At 47.0% G+C, this 22,651-nt stretch overlaps 1 protein-coding gene and 1 long non-coding RNA gene across 6 annotated transcripts in view; one reads left to right on the forward strand and one right to left on the reverse strand.

Moving 5' to 3' along the window:
* The window catches only part of LOC142046333 (uncharacterized), a 277,336-nt gene extending 261,950 nt beyond the window's left edge, over window positions 1–15,386 (reverse strand). Inside the window, exon 1 of the long non-coding RNA XR_012655240.1 lies at window positions 15,352–15,386. This is a non-coding gene — a long non-coding RNA (uncharacterized LOC142046333). The remainder of the gene's footprint in view (window positions 1–15,351) is intronic.
* FYCO1 (FYVE and coiled-coil domain autophagy adaptor 1) overlaps window positions 1–22,651 on the forward strand; it is a 161,004-nt gene that overhangs the window by 87,745 nt on the left and 50,608 nt on the right. For 2 of the 5 annotated variants that reach the window (XM_032803204.2, XM_032803205.2), the window contains exons 15-18: window positions 2,990–3,085; window positions 5,829–6,039; window positions 8,125–8,234; window positions 8,649–13,592. The exons of 1 other annotated variant lie outside the window; for it this stretch is intronic. In XM_032803204.2, the coding sequence (XP_032659095.1) occupies window positions 2,990–3,085; window positions 5,829–6,039; window positions 8,125–8,234; window positions 8,649–8,724 (493 nt within the window). In that variant the 3' untranslated portion in view covers window positions 8,725–13,592. Of the gene's footprint in view, window positions 1–2,989; window positions 3,086–5,828; window positions 6,040–8,124; window positions 8,235–8,648; window positions 13,593–22,651 lie in introns of those variants that run through there. 2 more of the 5 variants (XM_075062509.1, XM_075062512.1) reach the window with 1 other exon arrangement.

Genomic DNA, 22,651 nt, shown 5'->3' on the forward strand with positions numbered 1-22,651 from the left:
TCCCATAACACCTCTGATGGGGGCAATGGAGTATATAAGCAAAGTTAATACATCTTAGAGTAGCATTAACTTACATGGAACTATCAATGTGTGTTCCATGACTTTCAGTGGGGAACATGGTGGAGACAGGCTGCTTTCAGACTCCTTTTCCTCTACCTCTCTACGGCCCCCAACTCGGTATTTCACAGGCTACTCTGGTATGTGAAACTGATGCAGAGGCTATACTTCCCTTACTGCACCACTTTTTGCACAAACTATGAGGTCTTCCTCTCCACTCACTGTAGCATGTAATGGAGAGAAGCATATGAGGGGTTGATTCTATGATAATTCAGTGTTCAATATTGTCCTGTTCCTGGTTCACCCATTATTTCTAATAGGTGCAGACGATTAAACTTCTTCTCATGAAGATATTTCCTGTAAAAGTATTCCAAGGTGGAGCAGTATTTTGAGTGGCAGTCTAGCTCAGTGGTTTGAGTACTGGCCTGCTAAACCCAGAGTTGTGAGTTCAGTCCTTGAGGGGGGCCACTTAGGGCTCTGGGGCAAAAATCTGTCTGGGGATTGGTCCTGCTTTGAGTAGGGGGTTGGACTAGATGACCTCCTGAGGTCCCTTCCAACCCTGATATTCTGTGATCAGAATAATGAACCATTTATAAAACACTTTGTGGGCTAGATCAAGTATAAATTTACCTCACTGTGCCAGGCTAGCCCCATGTGCTGGAGAGGGGAATCAGACCACATTGCTGCAGTTTGCCCTCCATCAAGGGTTCAGGATTAGAGGGCAGATCTGAAATCTGCCAGCAGCTCCGCAGGAAACCCATGCACAAAGGCTGCTGAAGGGAATCCATTGAATATGTGTATTCCCCAACTGCCCTGGACTCACCTACTCTCAGGACAATGGCAACCACTTCTGAGGTTGTGCTGGCCCCCTGAATTGGGGAGTTTGTCGTCACCACAATGTTCTCACCCTTCTACAGATTTTGTATCTCACGTGCTTTCTTCATGGAAACTTGCTGACTTCTGGCCTCAGCAGGATTTAACCCTGCACCTTCAAAGCACAGTACACCTAGACTTATGTATATTAGGGTTGCCAACTTTCTAATTGCTCAAAACCAAACATCGTAGTTCTGCCCCTTCCCTGAGGCCCCGCCCCGGTTCACTACATTCCCCCTCCCTTGGTGGTTCGCTCTCCCCTGCCCTCACTCACTTTCATTGGGCTGGGGCAGGGGGTTGGGGTGTTGGAGCAGGTGAGGGCTCTTAACTGGGATTGTGGGCTCTGGAGTGGGGGCCAGAAATGAGGGTCTCAGGGTGCGGATGGGGGCAGGGATTTGGGGTGTGGGAGGGGGTGAGGGCTTCGGCTGAGGGTTCAGTCTCTGGAATGAGGTTGAGAATGAGGGGCCTGGGGTACAGGAGAGGGTCTCCAGGCTGGGTGTGGGGCAGAGGGATTCAGAATGTGAGAGGGGACTGTGGGTTGAGGCAGGGGGCTGTAGGTTGAGGCAGGGGGTACAGCCTCTGGGCTGGGAGTGTGGGCTCTGGCGTGGAGCTGGGGATGAGGGGTTTGGGGTGCAGGGTGGGGCTCTAGGATGGCGGGTGGGGCTGACGGATTTGGAGTGTGGGAGGGAGCTGTAGGTTGAGGCAGGAGGTTGGGGTGTAGGAGGTATGAGGGCTCTGGGCTGGGGGTGCTGGCTCTGGGCTGGGGATGAGGGGTTGTGGGTACAGGACGGGGCTTCAGGCTGGGGCCAAGGGATTTGGTGTGCAGGAGGGGGCTCTGGGCTGGGATGGGGTTGGAGTGCAGGGGATGAGGGCTCTGGACTGCGGGTGCGGGCTCTGGACTATGGCCAGGGATGAGGGGTTTCGGGTACGGGGGGGGTAAGGGCTTGGGGTTGGGGCAAGGGCTTATCTTGGGTGGCTCCCGTTAGTGGCATAGCAGGGCTAATGCAGGCTCCCTGCCTGTTCTGGCAACACCCTGCACCCCGGAAGCAAGCAGCAGGTCTGGGTCCTAGGCGGGGGGTGGGCACGGACAGGAAGCTCGGCGCCTCACCTGCAGGCACTGCCGCCCCAGTTTTCCGGCCAATGGGAGTGTGGAGCTGGTGCTTGGGACAGGAGCAGCACGCATAGCCCTGTGGGCCCCCCATGTAGGAGCCGTACCTGTTGGTCGCTTCTGGGGCACAGCACAGTGCCAGGACAGGTACGGACTAGCCTTCCTGAAATCCACAGCACCGCTGACCGAACTTTTAATGGCCCGGTTGGCAATGCTGACTGGAGCTGGCAGGGTCCCTTTTCAACTGGGTGTTCCTGTCGAAAACCAGACACCTGCTCACCCTAATGTGTATACTGGTAAATGCCATGTCTTCCACTAAATATCTAAGTATCTTGGAGACCTTGTCTGCTTTGTTGTTGTGCTCAGTCTTGTTTAGGGATATGCAGACAATGGGCTGGATTCTACTGTCACCCAACTGTAACTTGATTGATTTCAGTGAAATCGTATCTTGGTTCACATTACCATAAGTGAGAGAAGAATCTGGCCTGTTCAGTATAGTTCATCATTTTACCCCTCACTGTGGATTTTCTCACTCTTACTGAGAGGAAGCAGGCCTTGGAAATAAAGGATAGTTTTGGGACAAGGTTTGAGCTTGATTCCTGGATTTGTCCAGACTTCCTGGCAAATCACTTCAATCTGTCGGTGCCTCAGTTTCCCATTCCTAAAAATGGAGCTAGGCAAAGGGTAGGAGAAAGGAATAATTGCTATCTTCTCTATTTACTCTTTAGGGCAGGAACTGTGCCTTACTGTATGTATGTACAGTAGCTAGCACAGTGGGGCTGCAGTCTTGGTGCTGTGTTAAAGTAGCAAAGATAATCAAGTTTGGCCCACAGTAAATTATATGAGCCCACTGCTGGAGGCAAGTGTGCAAGGGGTACTACAGTGATTACTTGTCTCTGTGTTGGGCTGTTTCAGAGAATACTTAATATGTTTTTTTCCTTCTTGCCACAGAAACAGCATGTTTAATTCTTCAACATTGGATGACTCCGAAGAATTGCAAGTGCCCCAAGATGCTGAGATATGTTTGCTGAAGTCAGGAGAACTGATGTAAGCAGAACAGCTTCATTACTACCCGGTTTAAAGAAGAACTGCCAAATCGGCATCTTGGATATCATCTTGGTCAACTCTCATTGACCTCAGTGGGAGCAGTCCGTATGCATCTGAGGGCAGGACTTGGCCTTAAGAACAGCACCATGGGGATATACGTCAGTTAAATAGTAGGTGTAGGGCTGATAAGGAGAGAATCAGCTTGCCCTCCTGCCTGTCCATCCATTTGGGGCCAGGAAAATCTTCAGGGGGGACTGAGACCTGTAAACAGAAATTGGAGAGAGGCTTTTAGCACTTCGATACCTGGAGGAAGACATTGCTCAATGCTCAATTAATCTTCTGTGTTTCGTAGCCTTTGGGGGAGGGGCTTATTTCCCATAAGCCATCTCTACCCAAAATAATTCTGGCATAGCTACTGCTGTCTATGGCTTCTGTCCTAATGAATCATATATGCCACAATAGGAGTAAATCTTCAAAAGCGCCCCAACCCAGCCTGCACTTGTGTGCCCACAACCCCCTGCACACCACAACTCGAGTGCTAACATTTACATGCAGAGGCAGGGCCGGTGCAACCATTTAGGCAAACTAGGCGGCCGCCTAGGGCGCCTAGTGGTTGGGGGTGCCTAAAAGCCCCCTCAGGCGAGGAGGTGGAGTGGAGGTGAGCTGAGTGGGAGGGCGCGTGGGGAGGGTTGTCCGCAATAATGAGGGGGGGCACACAGGGGAACCGTTTCCTGCCCCAGCTCACCTCCACTCTGCCTCCTCCGCTGAGCACACGGCCCAGCTCTAAGTCTCCTCCAATCAGTGCCGCAAGCCTGGGCGGGGAGGAGAATTAGAGCAGCGCCAACGTGCTCAGTGGAGGAGGTGGAGCCAAGGTGAGCTGGGGCGGGCTACTCAGGCAGGGTTAGTTTCCACAGGAGGGCTCCCCAGGCAGGGTTAGCTGCCGGGGAAGGGGGGAAGTCTCCCGAGGCAGGGTTAGCTGCCGGGGGAGGGGGTGGGAAGTCTCCCCAGGCAGGGTTAGCTGCTGGGAGGTGAGGAGGGAAGTCTCCCTAGGCAGGGTTAGTTGCCATGGGGGGACAGGGGGGAGAGGGGGTAGCTGTCATGGTGGGGGGTAGCTGCTGTGGGGGGGGCTCCCTGGGTGGGGGGCTGTGTTAGCTGCGGGTAGGGGGACAGAGTTAGCTGGCGGGGGGTGCAAGGTGGAAGTTTCGCCTAGGGCGCAAAACTTCCTTGCACCGGCCCTGCGCAGAGCCAATAGAGTGTGTCACTTGCACAATAGCTAATAGAATTGATGTGCACAAAACCCAACATTCTTATCCCTACCCGTAGATGCCCTTTTTGAAAATTTGGCTCAGCTGTGAGAAAGGTTTATACTTTGACTACAAAAAGGTGATTTGGTCTGTGCTGGGATTTTGTTGTTGTCTTTCTGAGAGCCCAAGCAATGGCAGCTGTAACAAAATACACACTTAAGCAACAAATTGAGGGGTGGAGGAAAGAAACGTCATTACCTACTTAAACTCTGTCAGGCGACCCTTAATTTTAGTAGTTGTTTCACCTTAGGTAAAAACTAACATTATGAATAAAGCTAAACATTTCTCCTTGGCCTGGGAACAGCAGTTATTGTTAAAACTCAGCATTTGCCAATGGATGGCTGAGATACCACAGTGATCCCCATACTTAGAGTTGGAAATAACTATAGGTATCTTCTGGCAAGTGCTGATTTTTGATGGCAGACAATGAATGTATTACAGTGTATCATAATACCAGAGATCACGGTTAGCTCTTTGCTTAGATGATTTCTCTTGATTCTAAATAATGATCTATCAGACCAACTCCAATGGAGATACTGTGGGCTTGATCCTCCTCAGCTGGTTAGTTGGTGAAGCTTCATTGAAGACCATGAGCTGAGGATCTAATTATATAGATGTGAAATATATCAGTATAGAGAGGCAGTCTGACAAAATGTTAAAGGGCTGAACCTCCCCAGGTCCTGAAGAGAATTCAGTTTTAATCTTAGGTTCCTAAAGTTGGTACTTAGGTAGTTTGCTCATTCACTGACAATGTGAGCTCCAGGGTTAATTACCCCAAAAGCCCCAGGACAGAGCACAATGTGACATTTAGTAGAATGGCTGCTCATGTTCACTTGCTCTGTAAATCTCCCTAAACATCCGTTTCTCGGTATGAATGACATTAGTATGGTAAGTGACATTGGCTTACATATAACAGAGACAGCAGAGGGTAGCAGTCTTTTTCATGACGCCTTTTATTACAAACATTAAGTCATATACTTGCTGATCAAGAGAAACAACAGTGTTAAGTGAGACTGAAATCGTGTATCTGTACCACACTCAATATTACTTCTTTTTAACTACACTGGAATAAATGAATGAGTGCATCTGACAAAGCGGGTATTCACCCACGAAAGCTCATGCTCCAATACGTCTGTTAGTCTATAAGGTGCCACAGGACTCTTTGCTGCTTTTACAGATCCAGACTAACGTGGCTACCCCTCTGATACTTGAATGAGTGAAGTTGCTGAATGCCAGCAGCAATAGAAAGCACTAGGCTGTGATCAACTGGTCCTTGCTTTCATCCAAAGCTGTATAGGTGCATCTTCTAGTCATGCCCCAAAGTCACTGAGGAGCCTGCAGGAAGTAGGTCAGGCAAAGGAAAATAAAATATCAGTGCCCACTGTTCAGATGTCTTCACAATCTAATTTGATCCTTTCTGATGGTTGTTTGTCTTTCAGGATAAAATTACCCCTTACAGTTGAAGAGATTTTAAATTTTGGGGAAGACAACAGGGAGCTGTTCATTAAGTCCAGCACCTACAGCATCATCCCTATCACCGTGACAGAGACTGGCCTTACAATCAACTGGGTGTTTTCGTCAGACCCAAAGAGCATAGCATTCAGCGTTGTCTACCAAGAATCAGAAGAAGCAACACTGGATCAGTGCAAAGTAAGGCAGTTATTTCAGGGTGGGATTTTTTCCTCACTGAGCTACCTCAGGAATTGCATTTCACCACATGAGGTGAATGAGTTTGTCTGGCGGAACCAGCGAGCTTACTTATCATGACCCCAACAAATGGCACTGGAAGTTGCATCGCTGTAGTAACAAATATGAAAGTGTCAAAATGTCTCGTCAGGAGAAGTGTTCCTTGTCCAAAGTCCATCACACTGTTGCGGTGGGAAGTACACCTTTAATTATTTAGTGTTCCCTGGGGAAATAGGATGACATTGCACTGACTGACACTTTAGCTTTCAGTGTTTGTATTTAAAGTTAAATCACTATCACTAAGCTAAACAATCGGCTCCTTCAGCTCCCACCTGAAAAATCTGTGTAGTGTTTAGTTTTTTTTCTTACATTTAATGCAAAAGATAAATATTATTTGTAAATAGCATAGGGCTTGATCCGGCAGGACTCTTAAACACAGGCCATCCCTTGAAAGATGAAGTAGTCAGTGGGACTACTCACAGATTTCAGTGGTTTGCTGGATACTACCCAAAGTGCTCAACATTTTGCAGAATCAGTGCAGAAAGCCCCACACTACATTCCTGATTCACACTGCATGTGTCTTTTATAGGAAAAAAAGGGTGGTGTTAATCCTTGTTAAGCTAACTTATGTTAACTAACCTGTGTTAAAATTATAGTGAAAACAAAGCAGTTGTAGTTTTAACCCATGATGCTAGGGAGACCTAATGTTTCCCATGACCAGCTAACACTGATTAAGGCCATGTCTATATGTACAGCACTACAGTAGCGCAGCTGCACCAATATAGCTGTGCCACTGCAGCACATCTGGTGAAGACACTCTATGCCGACGGGAGAGAGCTCCCTCCACACGAAGTTACCAGAATTTTTTCAATTCAGTTATATGTACAAGTCCATCTTCCATTACATGGTGAGAGGGATAAATGGAATATCTCAGCAGTTTCCTGCTTGAAGAGTTAAATTTCCCCTGATGATTGATTGAAGTACGACAGTAACTAGTTTGAGATATTAGGCTTTCCATAGTATCACCTACAGAAATGTCTCCCTTTTCAGTAGCATGGCAACTGCCAGCAAAAGGCTCAAAAATGCCAACTTTGCTTAGGAAAACCTTCCATTTTAAATATATTTTGATGGGGGATTTTTACCTTTGTTTTTTTTAATTCAGTATGTTCCACTGAGCAAAAACAGTGAGCATTTTTTGGATAAAATATGAATAAAACATTCATTTGATGCTGTATTAAATGTGCAGTAATTTAAAAGGCCAAATTAAACTAGACATCATTTGAACTAATTTAGTACCCGCACAATGTTGGTTTCACAAATCCACACATGGGAGCTTTGAATTGAGTAGAGGGACGTCAGGTCAGATCAGGCCTAGCTGTGTCTTGCTTAATGGGAACAAGTGTCTAACCCCTTTCCACACATGTAATGGGCCTGTTTCTCCTCTCTGATCAGTGCAGATTGGAAGCATGAAAGTCAAGGGACTAGACTGGTGTAAACCTGTTGTATGGGAGAGGAGACTCAGGCCAAAGCTGTTTATGTGGCTTGACTGTTCTTTTTATGTGTTTTGTTTTTAATAATAGAAATATTAATGAGTAGCACATATGTATCTTTGAAATGTTTTATAAATATTAAATATTCAGTGAAAGCTTATCACCCAGGATATGTCTACACTGCACACACGCTATTTTTAGCTGTGAGATGTCCCACTGCCTCCCCACTGCCAGATTCTTTCACTGCTGTATGTACGCTTCAGCATGGACACTACCTGCTTTTCACCACAGTGTATATCTGCATGTACCTTATGCCCCACCATTGCTGGTGTGCATTCCTCCACGTGTAGATGTCAGAAGAAGGTTGTCACAGGTAGACAGTTGAAATATGACCTGACATTCACTCACAACAATAGATAATGCAAACCAAGAGAAATACACACACATAAGGAGGCCCTCTTGTTGCCCCCTAGGAAGGTATAAGTCTAAATATCTCTTCCAAACCTAGAGTCGAGGTGAAGCTTTGAAACCAAGTTCTGTTTTCATTTTTCAATTCCAGATACTCATTCCTATGACCCGCTGCAACTCTCATAAGGAAACTATCAGAGGGCAGGTGAAAGCGAGAAACTGTGGTATCTACATACTGATATTTGACAATACCTTCTCAAGGTAGGTAGAGTCAATGTAGAGACTGAAATAAGCAGTGTTTCATCACTTGTAGACTTTAATAGAATGATTAAGAAAAAGAGGTAAAAAATTGGTTCAGTGGCCTGAGTTTCAGATTTTATTAAAGATAGTTTCCTGTGATTCTGTAACATCGTTCTATCCTTTGATACTCTTGATCGCTGAGACGATAAATAACAGAAACTTACCACATGATTATTTTCAGCCAGTTCAGAGTCAGGATTGTCTTCTTGTAGTTATTGCACCTACTGCATCCAATCCTGCAGTCGTAACTCACGCAAACCTTCTTGAAGTCCAATGGATGATTTGCCTGAGTAAAGATTGCAGGGTTTAACCAGCTATTATGATCTTACTTTTCCTTGAGTTAGACTAACATAATCTTCTGTTTGTTTTGTACAGGTTTATCTCGAAAAAAGTATTTTATCACTTGACTGTTGAACAACCTGTGATCTATGATGGCAGTGATTTTCCATAGCCTTGAATATATGGCGTCTTTTTTTAATTATATTTTTAAGAAACACTATTATTTATGTGTATGTAAGCACTAAAAATATCATTGTTCGAACACCTCCTTAAGCTATGCAGTAGTTACAAAACAAAGCACTTACAGTGTGTTTACACAAAAGAAAGGCCCTTCACAGGAACACTAATGGCTCACTACTGTGTAGAGATTGCTCAAAAACCATGTTGTTCCGTAGAATTGGTCAAAAAAATGTTCTTCAACCTTTTTTCAATGAAAATTTGGTTTTTGACAAAATTAAAATTTTGGATGTTTTTATCAAAAAAAATAGTTGGCTGAAAAACATTATTTTCGTGAAAAGCTTATATTTTTTTCTTGGAAAATTTTGATTAAAATAAAAGTAAAAAAAATTGAAGTTGTCAGTTGGGGAAAAAACATTTTCTGACCAGCTCATAATTATAAAAAACTATAAAAAAATGCAGCTATGCAATACTCTAGACATTACAGCTATGTATTATTAAAGGATCATTCTTAGCTTTTTTTAGATTTATAAGCAACAAATATACTTTTTAGATATTCAATTTTGGTTTAAGATGTCTAACTGGGTTTTAAAAAACACTGTGACATTTAATGTCTATTACAAAAAAAAATGCTGCAACAGTTCTAAAATTAAGATTATTTCTTCCACTCTTGATCGCTCTTCTCTGTAAGTAGATCCACTGAAATCAATGGAAGCTCTTGCAGAGTCAGGTATCTCTCTAAGTAACTTACAGTGGCAGAATCTGATGTATAATTGGCAGAAAAAACCAGCAGTTCTCGTGTGAGACATTAAAGAAAGGGAAAGGGGCTTGTTTCTTTTTTCTGCTTTGGCTCCTTTAAACCACAGTGATCACACAAAAATAAAAACCTCTAAGGATATAAATGATGAGAATGATTCCATTCTATAGCTGAGTGGAAGGCAGCAATCGGTGAGCCTCATTGGGTTTGATCCAATCTAGATAAATCCACCCAAAACTGGATGCATATCCAAACCTAACGAGGGGGCTCATCCTTCTCCCCTGTCCTCCTATCCTTCTCTCTCCTGCTTACCAATTCAGTCAGGTCACTTTCCTTTGTCCTTCCCCTTATTCCTGCTTCCTCTACCTCAGCCTACCTGCTCCTCTGCTCCTTCCCTCCAAGTACAAATGATTTCCTCCACATTTTCTGGCTAAATCAGGTGACTCCTATTACCATTCTCCATTGTCCACCCAGCCCTCATGCTTCACTTTCTCCATATCCTCTCCTCCATATTTATCTCCCTAGTACAAACCAGTGATCTGCAGTCTCTGCTGGTCCAAGGGTGGCTCCTGTATTCAAATCTTATGGACTCGTGAGCCAGGCTGGTTCAAAGTTTTCAATAAAAACTGGTTTTGGTGGAAAATTGTTTTATTTTATTTTAAACAGAAATCTCCATAGAAAGTGTTTGCTTTCTGCACAAAATTTGAGGGGTTCTTTATTTTTTTGAGGGTTTTTTTTTTTATAAAAACTAGAAAAACAAAAGATTTTGGGGCTTCAGTTGAAAAGTTCTCAGTTTATCAATAGAAAGTTGAACTTTTTTTTTTTTTTTTTGGAGCAGGGGATGAACATTTTCCAACCAGATCTCCTCATGGGTGAGAGATATCTCAAAATGGACTGGATATCCCTCACCCAAGGAGCATGGGATTGTGTGACCATCAGAGATTTCAATGCAGCAATTGGTGGAAGCCCAAGTCTAGGCTGAAGGATCTGGCTGGTTGACTCTAGAGAACTTGGAAGGAGGAGACAAATTTGGGTACAAAAGAACATTGGATGGGGATGTGAGGGCTCTTTATCAAAGGTTCAGTTCAGGAGAAGGATTGAGGTTCAAATGGGTGTGTATATTTTTCTGGTGCCGTTACTCAGCCCCTATGGATTCTCTTTGATGGGGATAGAACTGTTACTGTGAAGGCACAGATTGTTCATGCTGATTGTGAGCACCAAGGTTCTGGTCACTTAACCACTAATGATAAAAGCCCAGGACATTTCCTGGGGATTAATGATCATCTGAAAGGAGAGGAATCCATGTCCCAAGGTACAGCTGAAGGCCAGTAATCCCTGTTGCTGAGGTCATTATTGCTGTTGTAAACGACAGTGAAAGGGGGTGGATGTTGTTTATGGGTGATGCACTTCTTAATTGGTCAGTAATAGCATATTTTTAGACCACAAATGCCCTCGCTATGCTCCCAATCCAAAGCCCACTGAAATAAATGTAAATCCTCTCATTGATTTCAACAGACTTTGGATTGGGCCCTATGTTAACCTGCCAGGATTCTGACTCATCTCGAGACATTCCATTGAGTTGACAATCCAGTTCATCTTTCTTATTATATCAATACTACATGTAAACTGCCATGGGAAGATGTGTCAAAGAAAGATGCAGAGTCCTTTTCTTTGTAGGAACAGAGAGGTCAGAGACCGTCACAACTATACTGTTGAAAATACGATTAAATTTAAAAGATTCTAGTCAAGATGGAAATGAGATTAAAGCGAATAGCACATAAGCAATAAACAAATTATGCACTGGCAGTTTCATTATTTACCAGCATATTATTTTAGTGCTGAGGTTATGTTTTATTCTTATTTAGGCAATGAGAGTTTATTTAATGTTTAAAAGTGGAATACTATGTACCATACACTATGCAATATAATGGCTGTTTAACTGAAGTCTAACTGCAATTTTCCTTAAACTTTTAGGTGTGATTTTAAAAACATTTTGCTACTGTTTTGCTAGAATACTAATTTCCTAAGATATTTTTCTTAAAATGCCAAACATAAGTTAAAGGGACACTGTCAAGTGGTAGGCCAAACTGTGATCTATAATATATTATAAATAATCTGGTGAAGGGTGGCCTCTGGATTTACTTTTTCTGTCTTTGTTTTAAATCTATCACTCTGTTGCAAACATTTTTAAAAAATGCGCTGTTCATGTAGGGCCCAGAGCAGCTCTGCGTCCGCCAAAAACAATATCACAACCTCAAATATCAAAACCATGAATCTGCCCCGCCACTCCAAAATCTAGAGATTTATAAGATGATCATGATATTTTAATGTTGGGCTTTTTATTTACTTTTTTTGCTTTTGAGTCTTTAGGGTGCATTTGTATCAAATTTTCACACTTTTCTCTGCAAGCATCAGGGGTAGAAACTTACTTATTGAAAAAGGAACGCTGAGATACTCCTGCAACACCATGACTTCAGCAGCTGGGGCTTAGTGAACAATGCTAAAAACTGTAAGTGTTGGCAACACTGAGAAACAGCCATCCATCATCAAAAGCACACGTTTATTAACAGAATTCTCTTATCAGAGCTGTGCTAAGATTGTCAGTTATGATCAATAAAGCTGAGACACAGACGAGATAAGAAATGTAGCAGTTGTACAACATCTGAAATGTAGGGGTGTATTTTTTTAACAAGCATTTTCCAATTGAAAAAGTTGAAAAACACCAATATCCCAGAGCTTCACCCTAGTGGGCTGTTACGCTGATTGGGGAGCAACAGAGTATGGCCTGTGCTCTGGCCACACCCCACACATCAAATGGAGATGTGGCTAGGAGGGGGTGGCAGCTCCACAACAGCCACCTGGGCAATCCCCAACTGTTCCACTAGGGTGGCTTTGGAGCCCCTTTGATCTCTGGAGCGCTGCATAGGCAAAAAATAAATAAATGCTATTTTCATGCCAATACGAGGGTTTTTACAGATAATATATTTAGAAACAGGAGATTTATACTGTTAATGTTCGATGAAACATTCTTAATTAAAGTTTATGGTGCGGTTTAAACTGAACCGGAATCCAACCATGCAATCCAAAAGTCTGGAGTGTTGCTACATATCAGGCCAAGGTGCTGTGGGAAGAGGATAGTGACAACCTGTTAACCTACCTGGTTTTCCATTTGTATGTTAATAAATGGAGGCAAAGCAGCCCCTAATGGACTATACAACAAACAGAAAACAAATAGTCCAGAAGAATGTTACAAGAACAGCCATCAGTCAAGTGTCATAAGCCGCAATTCAACAAAGTACTTACACACATGCTTAACTTCGTAGTTATGGGGATGGCTCGTGTACTTAAAGTGAAGCACATTCTCATGTGCTTTGCTGAAATTAGTGTCTTAAGAACTGGTGACCAGCAGCAATGGAAATAAGACAAAAGACACAATTTAATCTGTAATGAAATGAAATGAAAAGTGAGTGGTACTTTTGTTACACAGACAGTACAGATTATAGCACAGCAGAAGCCAGTTACCCAACAACACAATGCTCATTACTGGGCTCAAGGATTTACACATATTTAAGTAGCAGTAACAGTAATGTGCAGCCAGGTGTTTTTTTCTGGGAGTCTGAGGATTTGGCTAATGATTCTGTCCCACCAGAGTTTTCTCTGCATAGGGTAGAATTTACTTGTTTTTTCTCTTTTTTTTTTTTTCATTGCTTGACAGTGTTCCTTTACTTTTCTATAAGTGTTACTGAAAATTGGTTCATGAAAACTTACTGACATGTATTGCATAAAAAGAGTTTAAAGCTTTGTAAAATGCTGAAATTGCAAAGCTGCAATAGGTGACTTTCCTTGGTTTTGTTTTAAAATTGAAATTGCACTATAGTTTTAATACTGCTCAATGAAATTTACTGTAACTTCTTCAGAAATATCTTTTGGTCATAACTGCCAAAGAATTGCACAATGGGTTTGCACCAAGTTCAACTTAACTTTCACAGAGGAATAAAGCTTTTTTGAATATTGAAGTCTGTACATTTATGGGGATGTAGACGGCTTTCTTGATGCTTTTTATTTTTACTCAGGAATTCAATAAATAAAATTATGTATCATTTAGAGTGAGCATCCTTGTTTTTTTAGCTCACATATACAGCTTTGTCTTGAAGATGAGAAATTGAAATATGGCGCAAGTGAGGTTTTAACCAAGAAAAAATTGAAGAAAAATCTTGAGGCTTGTTTGTATCATGCCAGGAAAGTAACCTGATGAATTTCACACCTCTGCAAATGCTTACATGGTGCATAGACTTTGTGCTGGTTCTTTGCACAGAGGTGAATTTAACCTATAATGAGTTGCATTTAATTCAGAGTATATACAGTAAGGACCCAGAAGTCAAATTTGTAGTGAGCAAATTGTTATGCGGGGGGGGGGGTCTGTTCTTTGTTATATCAATGAGAAGACTAAATGCCTCTGGGCCATAATCAGCATTCATCAACACCTGGACAAACTGAGTCAATGAAAACACACAGGTGTAATTGAGGTCAGAATTTGGCCCATGCCTGGGTCAACAGACTTGTGCTTGCAGGGCTCATGCCACTCTGCTAACAATAGCTATGTAAACATGGCAGTTTGGTCTGGAACTGATTCTGAAGGCCACAACTTCAAAGTGCTGCTACACAGGTATTTGTAGGGTGATCCCTAATCTGTTGGCCCAGGCTTAGAGGCTCGCTGCTGGTGGCTCTGTAGATGTACCCAGAAATGCACATTTTAGCACCGATATTAAGTGGCTTGATTTTAAAAAGTGCTGAGCAACCAGGAGCTTCCACTGAAGGTGCCCATATATGGAAGTAGAAACCTAACTTTAGGCACACACATTTGAAAATTTTGGCTTTATCCTACAATGAAATAATGGAGGGGATGGCTATGGTATGTGGGATGGGGAGGGACATCAATCTGCATGGCACGAGTCTCTGTTCAAGTGGGTAAGAAGGAACATCACCACCATGATAGCAGTGCGTCATTGAAGGACCACACATGGGATGGAAAACAACTGGGGTGCTCCTCAGAGATTTTCCCACTTCCTGAAAGGAATCTTGTAAGAGTAATGTAAAAGGTGTAACAAAGCTCCTCCTCTACCTTGGTGGGTCCTGTGCTTATTGACGGATTTGCCTGCCTCAGAGATCTTCCCTTCTGGTGGAACCCACAGTCTGGGTCAACTGCTCCAGTATCTGATCAGGAGTTGGGAGGTTTTGGGTGAACCCAGGGTCAGCGCTTTCATTTAGGCAACTTAGGCAGTCACCTAGGGCACCAGCATTATGGGGGGGGGCATTTTGTTGGGGGGGCGGCAGGCGGCTCCAGTGGAGCTGCTGCAGTCGTGCCTGCGGAGGGTCTGCTGGTCTCGCGGCTCCCGTGGACCTGCCACATGCATTTCTGCGGACAGTCCGCTGGTCCCGCGGCTCAGGTGGACCTGCCGCAGGCATGCCTGCTGCAGCTCCACCGGAACCGCGAACGAGCAGACCCTCCACGGGAATGCCTGCCGCAGCTTCACCGAAGCCGCGAGACCCATGCGCGGGGCGACGAAATGGCCTGGCGCCTAGGGCGCCAGAAACCCTGGCGCCGGTCCTGGGTGAACCCGGGCCTGCCCTCTACTCCGGATTCCAGCCCAGGGCCCTGTGGATAGCAGCAGTCTATAGTGCCTCCTGTAACAGCTGCATGACAGCTGCAACTTGCTGGGCTACTTCCCATAGCCTCCTCCAAAAACCTTCTGTATCCTCACCACAGGACCTTCCTCCTGATGTCTGATAACGCTTGTACTCCTCAGTCTTCCATCAGCATACTCTCAGCTTCTTGCTCCCAGCTCCTCTCTCTCTCTCTCTCACCCCCCCCCAAACTGAAGTGAGCTCCTTTTTAAACCAAGGTGCCCTGATTAGCCTGCCTTGATTGGCTGCAGGTGTTCTAATCAGCCTGTCTGCCTTAATTGGTTCTAGCAGGTTCCTGATTACTCTAGTGCAGCCCCTGCTCTGGTCACTCAGGGAACAGAAAACTACTCATCCACTGACCAGTATATTTGCCCTCTACCAGACTTCTGTACCCCACTGGTCTGGGTCTGTCACACAGGTGATTGAGCCAGGAAAACTTGCTGTAACAGGTGAGTCTGTGCCAAATGAGTTCACGTGTTTGTTTAATTTTGTCTGTGCTGTGTAAGTTCTTATTCATCGAGCACGTGCTAAAACTACACAGGAAGTAGCCTGGCTGCAGGGTGAAGCCTGTGAGAGAAGCAAACAGTCATGATGCAGAGAACTGAAACTACACCATCAAGCGTATACATGATATTGGCCAAAGCCTGCCCTCATGTGAGCACAACTCACTGGGCCCCCTGTGACTGGTGCTGCATTTGAACCATCAGATGGAAATGTTTCTTGCTGTAACAGCAATTTTTAAGCAGCTCATTTCCCACAGGTTTTTTTAATTATTCTCTCTCTTTCCTATTCTGTCTCCTCAAATTCTGTGCACAAAATCCTACTCAGAGTTATGTTCTGCTCTGTTACACTAGTGTAAATCCAGCAACGTTACACCAGCTTTCGTTTGCTGTAACTGAGAGCAGAATCTGGCTCATAGTTCTTACCTGTCTTTATTCAGGCAAAAGTCCTAGTGAAATTAATTAAGAATTTGGGCTAATACTTGCAGATACGGCACAGTTATTATACAATGTGTTTTACAGGTTCCAAAACAGGGCAGTTTTTCTAAGCCTTTCTGTCCAAATTATGCCAAAGTCACATACCCTGGAATCTAATTGATCTATTTCTATCATTGCTTCAAAAACCTTCTGATGACACTACAAAGAGATCCAAGAAGTGACTCATAGGCAAAGTAGCATGGCCAGGTCACAACCTTTCGGTATGAGAAAATACAGATTAGATTTCAGAATACTCAAAAGCTTTGTGTGTCAATTAACCCAGGAACGTGGTTCACCAAATACCACACAGCAAAGAAGCCATTATTTCTCCTAAGGAGACTTAAGACTTCAAAGGGCTGACAAAAAAGGTAATACTGAAAGTGACATGCAACCAGGTTGGGGTATTTTGATGTTCAGTCTTCCACTTTTTTCCCACACTGGGGGATATGTGAAGAACAGTGGTGAAGTGCCAATCAATGCCTTATGGGTAATTATCTATGTAGTTTGCTCTGCTGGTGTAGATTTTTTTGTTTAGCACATGTTAATGTGGTTCTTCTTTGAGTGCTTGCTCATATCCATTCCAGTTAGGTGTGTGCGCGCCGCGTGCACGTTCGTCGGAGATTTTTTACCCTAGCAACACTCAGTGGGCCGACAGGGTGCCCCCTGGAGTGGCGCCGCTATGGTGCCGGATATATACCCCTGCTGGCTCCGCCGCTCCTCAGTTCCTTCTTACCGCCTGTGTCGGTCGTTGGAACTGTGGAGCGCAGCTTAGCTGATCTCCACCTCCCTAGCAATTCGCTTGTATCTCTTGGAATTGTGTATATAGTTTGAAATTTTCAATTGTAGTTAGTATTTAGTTATTAGTTCTGTAGTAGTTTTTGTAGATAGTTTAAAGGGATCGGGGGTTAGCCCCTTCTCCTTCCCCGGTACCGGGCCCATGCCCGGCTTACCGGGCTTCAAACCGTGCGCGGCCTGTCGTAGGCCGATTCCCACAGGAGACCCTCACGACTCCTGCCTTAAGTGCTTGGGTGAGTCTCATCTTACAGACAAGTGCCACATTTGTAAGGCATTCAAGCCCCAGACTAAAAAAGAGTGGGACGTTCGCCTGAAACAGCTACTGATGGAGGCAGCGTTAACTCCCCTGTCCTCGGCACTGTCAGCGGCACCGGGAACAAGTGCCTTCTCGGCACCGGAGCGCACGCCAACAGCAAAGGCTCCAAGTCACCAGCAATCACCGGCCCAAGCTTCCGCCCGGCACCGCTCGCTCTCACCTCGGAGCAAGAAGTGCAAGCCTCCTGCGGCTGCTATATCCACACCGCAGTCCAAGCGCTTAGCCAAGTCGGACCGCCCGGCACTGTCATCTGCCACGGCACCGATGTCCTCCGCACCTTGATTCCGGCCTCGCAAGGGTCGTCGAGTCCGGTGCCTACCAGCTCCCCGGTGCATGCCGTGGTTGAGCTTATCGTGCCCTCCACTCCGGAGACGTTTTCCGCGGCACGGGACCTGATCTCCTTGACGGAGCCTGAGCTGCCTCGACCCCTAGCACCACCGGTGCGGGTCCCTCAGTCCATAGGCAAGCCGGCCCTCATGAGGCCTTCTTCGCCTGGTACCACGGAACTTCGTTGGTCCCGGTCCCAGTCCAGCTCCCGCAGACACTCCCGGTCCCGCCATCGATCCCGCTCCCGCGGCCGCTCGCACTCCCGGTACCGTTCCCCATCAAGGTACTGGTCGTACTTGCGGCACCGCTCGAGGTTCCAGTCGCCATCCAGATACTACCGGCACCGCTCTCGATCTCGACATCTTTCGCGGCACCGCACTTCTCGCAGCCGATCTCGGCACGGCAATTCCTGGCACCAGTCAACCTCCCAGCACCGTGCTGGTCGCAGGTCCCGGTCGCACTCTCGGCACCGTCAGGACTCTCGGTACCGCTCTCCGGCACCACGTAGGGACGGTTCCAGTGGATGCAGGGACCCTCATCAAACGGTCTACATCCCACCATGGCTGTATCGTCAACCGTTGATCTCCTCCCATGCAGCATCATACAGGGATTCAGACAACCAGCAAGGTCTTCATCAGTGGCCTTTTTGGACACTTTGGGCCTACCACCAGAGCCAAGGTGACCCATATCTACCACTGCGCTCCAGCCCTTCCGAACATCAGGCACCAGAGACCACGGTGAGCAGACCTCCCCCGGCGGGTACGGAAGAATCCCCAACCCGTGTCACGGACCCACAAGAGCCGCCTCAGGATGTTCCACAGGACCAGGAGTCGCTCCAAGACCTCCTGGTTCCCGGGGTTTCTTCCTCCTCCTCCCCGGATGAGGCGGTGGCGGGGACGGCTACCTCTGGACCGCCCCCAATCGACCTAAGGTCACACCAGGACCTCCTGCGCCACGTTGCTCTCAACATCAGCTTACCCGTGGAGGAAGTTCCTGAGGTAGACGACCCGGTTGTCAGCATATTGTCGATGGAGGCTCCAACAAGGGTGGCCCTTCCTTTCATTCGCTCCATACAGGCTCGGGCTGATACAATCTGGCAAATCCTGGCATCCATACCACCTACAGCCAAAGGGGTTGAACGAAAGTATATGGTTCCATCCAAGGGGTACGAGTACCTGTATGTGCACCCTCCTCCTTGTTTGTTAGTGGTTCAGTCCATCAATGAACGGGAATGCCATGGCCAACAAGCCCCTGCGCCTAAATCGAGGGAGGCCAGGCGCATGGATTTGTTGGGAAGAAAGATCTACTCCGTGGGAGGCCTCCAACTCAGGGTGGCGAACCAGCAAGCCCTCCTCAGTAGATACAACTATAACACCTGGGAGGCAGTAGGGAAATTTATAGAGCTCGTCCCGCAGGACTCCCGCCAGGAATTCTCAGCTCTCTTGGAGGAAGGGAAAAAAGTTGCACGGACCTCCCTCCTGGCCTCACTAGATGCCGCTGATTCGGCAGCTAGAACCGTTGCCTCTGGGATTGCCATGCGACGTATATCATGGCTGCAGGCATCAGGTCTGCCACCTGAACTGCAGTATACTATACGGGACCTACCCCTTGATGGCCAGGGCCTCTTTTCTCAGAAGACGGACCCTCGGCTTCAGAGTCTGAAGGACAATCGCGTAATCATGCGTTCGCTGGGAATGCATATGCCGCAGACTCAGAGACGATCCTTCCGGTCCCAACCTCAACGCCCCTACCCCCCGCCTCGACCGAGACAGGACTTCTCCAGAAGGAGAGGCCGTACCTCTCGCAGACGACAGTCTGGACCTCAGGGAGGTAACAACTCCTGCCCCACCAAGCCACCGGTGGGACCGAAGCCAAACTTTTGAGGATGCGCCCGAGAGCACTGTACCAATTACCTCCCAGGATCCTTTTCAGTTCGCCAACCACCTTGCCGCATTCCTCCCTGCATGGTCCCAGCTAACATGGGACCGCTGGGTCCTCCACACGGTGGAGTGTGGCTACCATCTTCAGTTTGTTTCGATCCCTCCTTCCCACTCTCCCTCCCCATCCCTCTTCAGGGACCCCTCTCACGAGCAACTCCTTCTGCAGAAGGTTTCGAGGCTCCTTGCGATGGGAGCTATAGAGGAGGTCCCAGAGGACTTAAGGGGAAGAGGGTTCTATTCCAGATACTTCCTAATTCCCAAGGCGAAAGGGGGCCTCCGGCCCATCCTGGACCTGCAAGCACTGAACAAATTCATCAGGAAGTTCAAGTTCCGCATGGTGTCCCTGGGAAACATCATCCCTTCCCTGGATCCCGGAGATTGGTACGCTGCTCTTGACATGAGGGACGCATATTTCCACATCGCGATTTACCCTCTGCACAGAAGGTACCTACGCTTTGTGGTGAATCGTCAACACTACCAATTTGCGGTCCTTCCCTTTGGCCTCTCCTCGGCCCCTTGAGTATTCACAAAATGTATGGCGGTAGTCGCCGCTTACCTCCGCCGTCGTCGAATACATGTTTTCCCATATCTCGACGACCGGCTTATTCGAGGGACCTCCGAGGCTCAGGTCACCGCACATGTAAACGTCATCAAGGACCTGTTCACCTGTCTAGGTCTGATTATCAATCTAGACAAATCCATTCTGCTTCCTACGCAGAAGATAGAGTTCATAGGGGCCATGCTGGACTCCAATCTTGCGACAGCCAGTCTACCTCCACAGAGGTTTCAGTCTATAGTCTCCCTCATTCAGCGACTACAAAGCTTCCCAACAACCTCTGTCCGCACCACCCTCGCCCTACTCGGTCACATGGCTGCGTGCACTTTCGTGACAAAGCACGCAAGACTCCGCATGCGCCCTTTTCAGACTTGGCTCGCCTCGGTTTATTGTCCATGGAGGGATGCCTTGGACATGATAATCATGATCCCACCAACTGTGCTGGGCTCCCTCAACTGGTGGCTGACGCCCTCCCTAGTGTGTGCCGGTCGCCCATTCCATCCGCCACAGCCCTCGGTGTCTCTGACAACAGACGCTTCCTCTCTCAGCTGGGGTGCACACTTAGGGCACCTTCGCACCCAGGGCCTTTGGTCCTTTCAAGAGCTGGACCTTCACATCAATGTCCGCGAACTGAGAGCAGTCCGACTGGTGTGCCAGACCTTCCAGCAGCATCTACAAGGCCGTTGTGTTGCAATCTTCACGGACAACACAACGGCCATGTATTACATAAACAAGGAAGGAGAGACCCGGTCTTCCCCCCTTTGCCAAGAGGCGATGCAACTGTGGGACCTCTGCATAGCCCACTCGATAGACCTGGTAGCCCCCTTTCTCCCGGGAGTCCGGAACTCTTTCGCAGATCACCTGAGCAGGTCCTTCCTGTCCCACGAATGGTCCATCCGTCCGGACATCCTTCTTTCTGTATTCCAGAAGTGGGGCTTTCCCCAGATATACCTCTTTGCCTCCAGGGAGAACAGGAAATGCCAGGTATTCTGCTCCCTGCAGGGTCGCTCCCCGGGCTCACTCTCGGACGCGTTCCTAATCCCCTGGAAAGGGAGTCTACTCTATGCCTTTCCACCCTTTCCCCTAGTCCACAGAGTCCTGCTCAAGATCCACAGGGACAGGGACAGGCTGATCCTAATCGCTCCGGTGTGGCCGAGGCAGCACTGGTACACCATGCTGCTCGACCTATCCCTAACGGATCCGATACCACTGCCACTCTGCCCGGATCTTATAACGCAGGACTTCAGCAGACTTCACCACCCGGACCTTCAGTCCTTATACCTGACAGCGTGACTGCTGTCTGGTTAAACCAATCTGAGTTGTGCTGCTCCACCCCGGTTCAACAGGTCCTCCTGGGAAGCAGAAAGCCTTCCACGCGAGCGACATATCTCGCCAAGTGGAAGCGGTTCTCCCATTGGTGTACACAGCGTAACCTTATTCCTGAAGCCGTATCGGTCCCTATTGTCTTGGACTACTTATGGTACCTCAAGGAGCAAGGCCTGGCGCTCTCTTCGATAAGGGTGCATCTGGCTGCAATCTCCACCTTCCATCCTGGGGAGTCGGGCAGTTCCATCTTCTCTCACCCGATAGTTTCGAGGTTCCTTAAGGGCTTGGAACGATTCTACCATCTGGTTAAGCCTCCTTCCCCTACCTGGGATCTCAACCTTGTACTAACTAGGCTCACGGCCCCTCCCTTCGAGCCGTTAGCCACGTGCTCGCTGCTGTACCTGTCCTGGAAGACGGCCTTCCTTGTCGCTATCACCTCGGCCAGACGAGTATCAGAGCTCCGTGCTTTGATGGTTGACCCCCCATATACAATCTTCCACAAGGACAAGGTACAGCTACGAACACACCCGGCTTTCCTTCCCAAGGTGGTCTCTGCCTTCCACTTTAATCAAGACATTTTTCTACCAGTCTTCTTCCTGAAGCTGCACGCATCGCGCAGGGACCAAGAGCTACATACCCTGGATGTCCGCCGGGCCGTCGCCTTTTACATTCAAAGGACAAAACCTTTCAGACGTTCGCCCCAACTATTTATAGCGGTAGCGGAGCGTATGAAAGGTATGCCTATCTCTTTCCAGAGACTCTCATCATGGGTAACGTCCTGTATCCGGACGTGCTACGACTTGGCCCGCGTCCCGATTGGCCATCTCACCACCCACTCTACTCGGACTCAAGCCTCGTCCGCCGCTTTCATGGCCCACGTTCCCATCCAGGAAATATGCCATGCGGCTACCTCATCGTCCATACATACTTTTGCATCTCACTATGCGTTGGTTGAGCAGTCGAGAGATGATGCCGCCTTTGGCTCAGCGATCTTACATTCCTCAACGTCTCGCTCTGACCCCACCGCCTAGGTAAGGCTTGGGAATCACCTAACTGGAATGGATATGAGCAAGCACTCGAAGAATAAAAGACGGTTACTCACCTTTGTAACTGTTGTTCTTTGAGATGTGTTGCTGTCATAAACAGATAGCTAAGGGTTAATGTTTCTTTTACCTGTAAAGGGTTAACAAAGGGAACCAAACACCTGACCAGAGGACCAATCAGGAAACTGGATTTTTCAAAG

This window comes from Chelonoidis abingdonii, chromosome 2, assembly GCF_003597395.2.
Source record: "Chelonoidis abingdonii isolate Lonesome George chromosome 2, CheloAbing_2.0, whole genome shotgun sequence".
Classification (NCBI taxonomy): domain Eukaryota; kingdom Metazoa; phylum Chordata; order Testudines; family Testudinidae; genus Chelonoidis; species Chelonoidis abingdonii.